Genomic DNA, 10,796 nt, shown 5'->3' with positions numbered 1-10,796 from the left:
CATTTATATATATATATATATATATATGCTACCATTAGTGTATTAATAAACTTATGCTTTCTATTTCAGTAAAGCAGCGTAAAAGATCATAAATCTTTCATCTTTTTATGTAAAAAATTTCATATCATATTATTTATGTATAAATATATATTAAAATAAATAACCCTGTAATTTGCAATTGAATTTTTCTACAACGATTTATCAAAAAGTATTTTCTTACTTACATGCATGTAATTACTACAATAATTATCTAAAGCTAAGAAATTTATAATGTAATCAATTTTTATTTCTACGTTACAGAATAGTTGTAAAAGTGATGTCTTGATGTTATTGTATTTCTAATACATCTTAATAATGTTTGTAGCTATTGAAGTTCTATTATGACATTGCTTATTATTGTTAATTAAAGTAAGCTGAAGGATTATGATTATTATTCTGTTTAAAATCTTTATTAATCATATTCACATTAAGGGCTTATACATTTTTATTGTAATTTGTCTTGTAAGTAACAAATTATAAGGGATTGCTGTTTATTTTTGTAAATAATATAACAATTATGTTTTATTATTTTTCATTTCTTACAATAAATGTCTAATTGTTATTTGAATAAACACACATGAATAAATGCACATACAGCCATAGGAGCATACATACGCGCGCGCGCGCGCGCACACACACACACACGCACGCACGCACACACACAGAGACACATTCATACAGCTAAACATATGCAGCTATATGTGAATACACGCATGCATACTCACACACATTTATATATATATAGTTTCATTTTACATGCACACGTGATGTGTCTATAAATTCTATAAGTTATAATACAAGTTTAAACATTAAAATCTCAAAATTGTTCGTTGAAAGTTTCTCGTTGAAACATTACACCAAAATATTATGTATTTACATAGTAGACTTACTATCAGAATTAATTTACTACAAATACATTTTGATATTCGCAAGGAAAATATTTTTACAATTATATATATATATATATATATATATATATATATATGTGTGTATATAAATATCTATTATTGGAAAATCTAGTAAAAACGATAATAATAAACCAGATTTGTTTTGAAATAGAGATGAAAAATGTTGAAGAAATTTTAAGTACTAAGCTATTTAAAATAATTGGTTAGAATAATGTATTTGAATGAATAATTAATATTTATTTCATTTTTTTTCTTATGATTTAATGTAATCGAATGTATTGATTATTTTAACTAGATTTTAGTCTACAATACACGTGTGTTATTTTTGACAAATCACTTGATTTCTATTAGTAATCTACCATATGAATTATTCAAGCAAGATGTATTAAGCCTAGCACATGAATATGTCACTTTATACTTTATTTTTAAGCAGAAATTGAATTTATACATCTTCAGTATTGCTATTGCTGAAGTTTTCATTGAAGCGTAAGTGCCAGGTATTATTATTTGATTTGATTAATGTTTCAATTATGCAAGTTGTCTTTTAGTATATGTTCATTATCACTTTATTAAATATTTGATGCATTACAAAATTGATTTTTGATTGAAACACAGTGTAGAAACACCAATAAGTACACTTTTATGTAAACAAGAATAAGAACATAAAATTATTCTGTAATTTCTTAACTTTGCATTTAGTGTATTTTTACGTGTGCAAGAAAATGAATGAAAAAAATGTGTTACATTCCAAGTATTATGGTAAATGAATACCGTAAAATAATATACGTAGAGGATAAAATAAATATTACGATAATTATAAATAAAGTTAACGAAGAATAAGATTGTCATTCAAAATTATGTAGATTTCATTATCCGTCAAGAAGTAAATTGAAATAATAATAACATATAATTTATGAACAGATATGTTCTAATAAAAAGTTATGGTGAAATACAATGTCAGATAGTACGTCGATTGTAGTTAATAAATATGTCTATATCTATGAATATTTAAAAAATATGTTTAAAAACAAAAATTCATGTTTTGTTTACTTAATTACTTGCTGCTCTGTACAATTAGTTGTAATAATAATAATAATAATAATAATAATAATAATAATAATAATAATAATAATAGATAAGAAGTTTTTATGATCATTAAAATTACCACAATTAGTAATTTTATAATTAGTCATTAAATAAACTCATAGATTTGAATATATATTATTGATTTAAATAAATACAGATATTTGTACAACAAAATATAATAATATTCTAATGTCATAATATTCTTACATGCTAAAAAATATTTTGAATAATTTTGAAATTGATTAAATATTAAAATTTGATGTATTAAGGTGGTAATGAATTTTAATTGGTTTTTTTTTAATTTTTTTTTTGTAAATACTACACCTTTTTTTCGTAAAAACTGTAGTCATAAATAATTAGAAAAATTTAAGTAAATGTTTTTAGTATATATACACATATTTATGTCGAAGCTGAGATTACTTAATTTTGGAACTTTTTAAGATGGAAAATATTAAATTAATCAAATATTTTTATCCGTCACTTCATCCAAGAAATTATTATTCTATTTAATATATTCTTTTAAAGAAATTTTATTCAATGGCAAGAAAGAAAAGGTTCGAAGAATAATAATTATTATAATAAGATTTATTAATGACTTTTCAATTCGCAGCAGTTTATTAAATTCCAAATTTATATTGACAAGAAATTAATTATTTCAATTATATCTTTTCTATGAACTCTTAATAAATGAATTTTTTAAAATCAGGACTCATCATTTACTCGATTCATAATCTTATGAATATTTTATAAACTATAACAATGACTTTAATCATCTTTTTCATTATTTAAATCTAATCTTCTGTACATAATATCGTATTTGCATTAGAAATACGATAATTATATATAGCAGGGAAAAGTTTTACAAGCATATTTTACAAAAATATATAATTATATGAATCTCTCAATTACGTATTGAAAAGTACATAATTAATTATATATGATATATTTATAAATTTGTCGATATTAACGTGTATTTTAAATATTATAAATTTAATGTATTCGTTTTTTTTTGTTTTGTATTATGATGTGTGTGTTTTCACGAAAGACGAACCGCAGAATCATAAATTTGTAAGATTTCTTTCGCGCAACAATAATTTACTATTCGAATTGGAAAGTAAATCCATTCGACTCATCGATCAATCTTATATAAAGGAAACGAAAGGCCGGCGTTCCTGTCGAGCAGAAGTCAACTATTAAAAGTTATAGGAGGCCTCCTCCTCGTTTTTGCTCTTGGCCCGGAGACTGAGCCTGTAGAGGGCCCCTGCGAGCAAGGCCCCGAAGAGCGGACCAACCCAGTAGATCCATTGGTCGGTCCAGAGGCCGACAATGACGGCTGGGCCGAGCGACCTCGCCGGGTTCATGCTGCTCCCAGTGAGTGGCACCGCCGCCAAATGCGCGACACTGATACTGAGGCCAATGGCCATTGGGGCCCAGCCCCTGCAGTCCTCTCGCTTCGGGTCTGTTACGCCGTGCACTACAAGAACCAGCAGGAACGTCATGATCGCCTCTATGAGAACGCCCTGGCCGTTGCTGACCTCGTTGCCCAAAAGAGTCATGCCTAGACCTTGCTGAACACCCTTGGCTGGTAAAGCTGCCTGTGTATATTTATGGATCTATACTTTTTTCGTACTTTTGTTTACGTGTTTTCGGGGAATTGATGAGACAATTTTTTCCTCTCGACCTTAGAATTTATCATATTAGAATATTTTTATTTAATAATGCAGGGTAAAGGGACATTAATGAAATACCTGACTTCGTTACATTCGTTAAAGTAAATCTCTTTCTCTTTGAGCTGGACATTCATATTTCTTTGTTTAATAAATGATTTCAATAATTTATTAATAAAAAATTTAATTACATAGGAATAGTTATATGTGTAAAATATAAGAGCGATTAAAGAATATGTATTATTATCTATTTATATTGCTTAATAGTCATCGTTAAATGAGCTTTGCAATTCATGTAAGTATATTTTAAAAAAATAATAAAATATTACTTTCATTTATTTTCGAATTTTTCGTTTAATTTTTCAATAATTTTTATGTAAAGTATTAGACTTGTATAGATAATAAGTAATTATATATTGATTTTTTCCAAATTAATGACAAAATTAAGACTGTCTTTCCCAATTAATATAACACGAAAGTATGGTCTGTATTTTTAAAAATATTAAAAATTTATATTATTTTTATCTTTAGAGTACTTTAATCTTAAATCTCTTTGAAAATAATCATTTTTATGTGGTGAAAATATAATAAGGTTGGATATATTTATATTGTAGTGAATTGTACTATTATCATTTAGAACGGTTTAACTTGCTTAATTGACTTGATTAATAATATTTAAAAATTTATATACACACACACACACACACACACACACACACACACACACACACACACACACATATATATATATATATATATATATGTGAGGCTTGAAAGATAAATAGATGGGTATTAAAGCAAGTCGGGCGATGTTTGACCAAACATGGTACTTTTACACAGATCTTCTGAGGTTTTTATTTATTTCTTCACGTTTAGCCTATTTATCAAATTAATTAGTGATTTTTATAATTTATTTTAGTATAATTTATGTCTTTCAAGAAATATTATATTTTTTATAAATGATGTTTATTATATATTTTCGAGACGGACCTAGAAACCATTAAAATGATGCAATAAACAGTTAATGATTGATTTAATTTAATTATTTATATGTTTGATATTTAATTTACAACGATCTGTAATATTTATTTATGTATAAGCCGAATTATTTTACGTAATTAGTTCTTTTTACCGATCATATACTGAGGAACTGTTATTTAAATCATATTTAAACAGGTAAACTATATATTTATGTGCTCGTATTTCCTTAATTTCATGTTTATTTATATCAATTTACTGTGAAAGTAAAAGGTAGATACAGAATCGAGATAATCGCAGAAAAGGAATTTATTATTCAAATGACTTGAATTTAATACGTGCGTTGATGATCTTATTTACTTAATCCTAACATTGTGTACTTATAATAATAATAAACAACAGATATACTTAAGACTTACTTTTAAAATTGCAGAACCGGCAATAGCGCCGCAACATTGGCAGACGACATAACATATTGCTTTGAGAATCGTGCAATTGCCACTAACGAGGAGACCAACGGTAACGGCAGGATTGACGTGGCATCCAGAAATGGGACCCAAGACCTGAAAAGAAACATTTAACATACATTAAACGTTCTCGCTATTGATTCCGTTACTTTAATCATAAATAATATCCTTGAGAAGAACAATTTTTTGCCATTACGAAGATATATTTGTTTGTGTTAAAAGTATTGCGTTCAAATTATTTTCTTCAAACAATGCCATATTCGATTAGATCATTATAATTATCATTATAATTATTTCACTTCATATAGTTTTATCGTTTAGTAAAGTATTTACAGAGATAGGAACGTAATTTGTCGTTTGAATGGTAAATAAAAAAAGTAGCATCCATTTTATTCTCTCGGATCATTGTACAAGTTTCGAATTTTTTTTTTTTTATCACTTCCTACAATGCTATAGTACAAAGCATCTTATTTATGGTAAATTAAATAATAATTATTTTATAAATAAGTTTACTACGAATATAAATTTCAAATATCCGCGGTTTAATGCACAAAGAAAATTAGTAAATTGTATTATTTTTAAATTGATTAATTTCTTGAATTTTTAAATACTTTTGAATAATACTGTAAAGTAATCTTTTGTCTAATATCAAAATACACAGGAACTACATTAATACATTAATACTCATTACATCTTATTTATGACAATTAGAAGGAGAATTAATGTTAAGTTAATGTTCATTTTTAACAATTCAAATTTTTTTTGCCCCTTACATTTAAGCTTACATTTAAAAATATTATTTATTTAAGTATTCAGATTTTCATTTAATTTAATTTATTTAATAATTTAAGCAAGTATTCAGCATATAGACATTGACTTGTTTCAACGTCTCAATCAATAACTGAAATATAGTATCTTTATCATAGCGATAGAAAAGTTTTTTAAACTTGTGTGAAAATTCTAAATTTTAAACGATAGATTATTTATTGTGAATGATAGGGGGGCACAAGTTATTCATTGATACGCAAAGTAGCTTTTAAAGGTCAAAAGTGATGGTTTACGTTTTATGTATAGACAGAGCTTGCAGTAATGCGAACGAAGTGGCGATTGTTCTTTTGCCTCCCTAATTTTGCATCGAAGGACTCGCATAGTGCCCCCTCCCCCCGCGTTCGTCATGAAGAAAAAGCGTCTTTTCGAATGACCTTGCGTCAATTCTGGTCAGGCCTGCTTTAATGAAATGCGTTCCTTCTCTGCCGCCTTTTACATTTTGCGATCTCAAATGCGAGACAGCGAGAGGTATATACCTCGGATGAGTAAGCCGCTGAGCGATGAGAAACGCGTACGAGGTTCGCCTTCATTGAAAAAAAAGCGACGAGAGAAAGAGCGAAAGAGCGAGGGAGAGAGATAAGAAGGGTGGGAGAGTAAAGAAAAGAGACCGATTAGTCAGTCAGTTGGTCGACTAAGTTTAATAAGGTGCCGGAGCCCGGCGAAACTCAGATCCAAGGTGGCAAGGGTAAATAAGGCCGCGGATTTGCCCAAGGGGGTCTAACTGTCGGGTTGTGATGGTGCAACATTGCGCCCGAAGGCTCCAGCAACCTACTCGCTTCGCTACCCGCCAGAATCGACGAGACATTCTCTTGGAGACCGTCACTCATTTTTTTTTCTTTTTTACTTTTTATATTCTCGCTCTTGTTTCTCTGCTCTAGTCCCCCTCTTCTCTCTCTCTCTCTCTCTCTCTCCGCTCTTTCTCTCTCTCTCTCTCTCTCTCTCTCTCTCTCTCTCTCTCTATATATATATATATATATATATATATATATATATATATATATATATATACACACATGTCTGTCTCTTCTCTTCTCTTCTCTTCCATATTTTCATTGTGCCTTTACTGCCGACTTTTGCTTTGCTCTCAATCGATGCGTACTTACGTGCGCGTGTGAGTACGTTGATATTTCTCCGATCCTTACCTTGACCGTATAATTCAACGATTCTTTTACTCGCTGCGTACGTATGTTATATTTGCCAAAAGTAATCGAGTAGAGTGACTGACAATACAATAGCTACACTGGTAATATATGGAATTGCAAATATCTATAATTATCAAGACTGAAAACTGTTGGAGGTATGTGTATGCAAGCCACAGTGTAATGTAAATGGCATCGACGCGAATGGGATATTAGAATTATATAAATACAGTTAAAGTTAAGTTGAAACTCATATTGAGCCATTATGTTTGTCCACTATGATCGGTGAATTTAATTTTAGTGATGTCAATTTTAATGATCTTACCCCTTATGTCTTATATCCCTTATGTTATGTATATGGTCTTATAGATTTGGACAATGGAAATCAAATATTGGCAATAATTTCGGATAATCTAACGAATGATTTGATAACTGTGTATTCATACGTGATGAATATTATTTTTAAAATATTTGAAATATATCATAGATAAACTTATATAAATAACCGATAATAATAAACATAATTACTTCTCTCTCTCTCTCTCTCTCTCTCTCTCTCTCTCTCCAAATATTCATGAATAGTATATTAAATTTTAAATAACGATTTATCATATTATTAGAATTTTCATTGATATAAGCTATGACATTGCATATTATAAGGTGATTTATTCAGAATTTGGGATTTTTATAAAAATTTGTATGTACATAACGTAGCAATTTATAAGTTTACTAACTGCTTAATTAATGATTAAATGCTTATGGAATTAATCGATGAACTAATCAATACAATTTAAAAATAACAAAATACAAAAATCCAGTAATAACAAATAAATAAATCTGGTATGAAAATTGAAAATGCATAGTATTTCCAAAAATAAATTTTAGAATAATGATAAATTGATAACTATGGTCGGTCTTATATTATTTATAGATATGTCGATTGATTTTTAAACTAATGGCATGCACAGTTTGAAAATTATATCAACCACTTGTTCGAACGAGGCAAAAAGTCTGCGAAATACGCATAAAAAAGAATGAAAGGAGCTGAGAAAATATCTGTATGGGCTATGACCCCGATATTAATATAATGGCCAGGACAGAAGGTCTACGGGAGGGTAAGTCAACAATGATAGGATGCCGTATTGAAAGGATGAAAGAGAAATAAAACGAAATAGACGTAGCCAGACTCGGCTTAAGTACAATGTGTGTTTGTAGATAATATCGCATTCGAAATTGGTTTTATCACGTCATGTGTGCCGTCTAGCTTTTTACATACGTAATTTGGTGCATTATTTCTTTATTTCTCATATCCTTTTTTATTCTTAATTAATGCTAAGGATGTCTGGTGTAAATATAAGAAAGAAGATCTTTAGTTTTTATCAGACTTGTAGAATCGGGTGTTGTTTTTGCCTTCGAGCCAGACTAAATTCCACATAATATCTAATATTTGCAATTTAAATGTAAAATTGAATTTATTTCCTTTTGATATTCTGTAAAACAAACGTCCAATGCTTATTGCTATTACAATATTGATACTTTTGATGTGATAGCAGAAAAAGTCTTAGGTACTTTTATTCATCTTTGTTTTTTCTCATTGACAAATTAATTCAATGCCAACAAAGTAATTTCAACATGTATATATTGGGATTTCTATAATGCGAAAAGAAATTTATTTCAATATATGTATATATATATATATATATATATATATATATATATTAATGAAGTTTGTAGTTCAAATATAATATAATAAAGAGCATAATTATATAAAAATTTCATATATTTTAGAATCTAAAATACGTATTACTATTATATTTTTACTATATTTGTATTTCTTTTCTGAATTTGGACTACACATTATTCGTGAACAGGCAATTTTACAATTGTTGGAAAATTTTTAAGACTAAACGTATTATTGATTTATATCATTTTGTATTGTTATACAATTAATACTATTTCACATATTTTTAAGAATTATAAATTACTAATTATATATAATAGACACGTTTTTATGCTTTTTAAGGTAACTTTATTACAAATTAATAATGATTGTAATAGATTTATTAGATGCTTGAATTAAATTTAAGTTAAATTATTCAGCTAGAAATCTGTAATTTTAGTTGAAAGTATACGAGTAAATAATTTTTAAAAATTTTATAGGTATTTATAAATTATTGAGTAAGGCAAATAAATTATTATAAAGAAAATGTAATATATCTATAGATTACGTAGGTCAATATCTCGTAAAATGAATATTCTATAATTGTAAAAAAATAAAATTAGATAAATAATTTATTTATTTTATAATAATATGATATTTCAAAAGAAGCGATATAATAAATATTTTTTGATTGAATAATAATCTCTTAATAATAATAATTTATTTAGGAAATCCTAATCTAAAGAAATAAACTTATTATGAATATAAACATGTCTTTGCAATGTTTTTGTTATCGTCAATGTATTAGCAATTATTACTCATAATATGTATAATTTATATGATGTAACTATAGAGACCACTTTGTGCATTAGAATAAAAAATATTTAAGCATGATTCATCATTAAAACTGTCCAGAGTATTCTTAAAAGTGCCCGAAGCTATTTGAATAGCGAATTGACCTAAAAATGTCTAAATGTTAAATATACTAATGCATTATCATGATTGTAAATATTATATTTTTTAATTCTAAGAAGTAAAATGATTTTAATATTTTCAATTAACTTAAAATACTTTATAAATTTATTTAGATATTAAAGAATAGAGAATTATACAAATATTTTCTTTAAATAATGCCATATTTCGTTAGATAAATGTTATTATAATTGTTTCGTTAATATGTAATTATTGTATACAAATTGTCAGTCAATCAAATCCATTTTATGTTCTAAATTAAAGTGTTCTATGCTTAGAAGAATATCAATATTTTTACTTTATTTGAATCATCAATCAGCAATGATTATTAGAAAATTTCTATTATATTTCAATGCTGTATCAATAAGGTAAAAAAGTATTTATAATAATTGTTTTAAATATCTCAGTTTTAATATAAATACTTAATTCGAAAATTTTTCTCTATTAAAGAACAATTTTTTGTATTTAATATATATTTTAAATTAAATTTGTTTATTTTCCGTTATTTAATAAACAAATTTTTTTGTTATAACAATAATTTTATGCTGTTTCACAGCATTATTAGATAAATACAATTATAATTAAAACTTGGCTGTATAATAAGATTTTAACAGTACTTCGTTGAATGTAAAATTTCAAAAATTCACATTAAATATTGCTAAAACTTTAATTTAATATTAAATTTCTTCAATTAATTAACATACCTATTATGATTTCGTACGCATATCATTTATTCTATAAGCGTAGAATTGATTGAATTAGTCCAATAATTGGATTATATTGCTTAATTGCTAAAGAATAATCAATTTAATTAAATTAGTAAAATGCCAAATGCTTTAGTTAATGTATTTAATGTCAATGATACATATACAAGTCAAATTAGTTATAAAATGTACAGGTGCACTTGCGTCAGTTTACCGTCAATTTATTAGAGCGGGGAAAGGGGCACATCGAATGTAAAAAAGAGCTCGTGAACCATACGTTGTGTCGAGGTCCCGAGGTCCCGAGAAGCATAAATATACATGGCAAGCCGGTCGAGGATTTCCTCTTTC

General features: G+C 27.1%; 1 protein-coding gene across 1 annotated transcript in view; it reads right to left on the bottom strand.

Annotated features, from left to right (window-relative positions):
* Positions 1-3,041: 3,041 nt before the first annotated feature.
* Positions 3,042-10,796, bottom strand: part of LOC105362332 (aquaporin homolog protein drip) — a 15,013-nt gene continuing 7,258 nt past the window's right edge. Inside the window, exons 3-4 of the mRNA XM_011499750.1 lie at positions 5,098-5,241; positions 3,042-3,628 (exon numbers count right to left, since the gene is read on the bottom strand). Of these exons, the coding sequence (XP_011498052.1) occupies positions 3,227-3,628; positions 5,098-5,241 (546 nt within the window). The 3' untranslated portion in view covers positions 3,042-3,226. The remainder of the gene's footprint in view (positions 3,629-5,097; positions 5,242-10,796) is intronic.

This window comes from Ceratosolen solmsi, unplaced genomic scaffold (genome assembly GCF_000503995.2).
Source record: "Ceratosolen solmsi marchali unplaced genomic scaffold, CerSol_1.0 scaffold35, whole genome shotgun sequence".
Lineage (NCBI taxonomy): Eukaryota > Metazoa > Arthropoda > Insecta > Hymenoptera > Agaonidae > Ceratosolen > Ceratosolen solmsi.
Note: the sequence above shows the minus strand (reverse complement) of the source record. Positions and strands in the feature narration are given on the sequence as shown.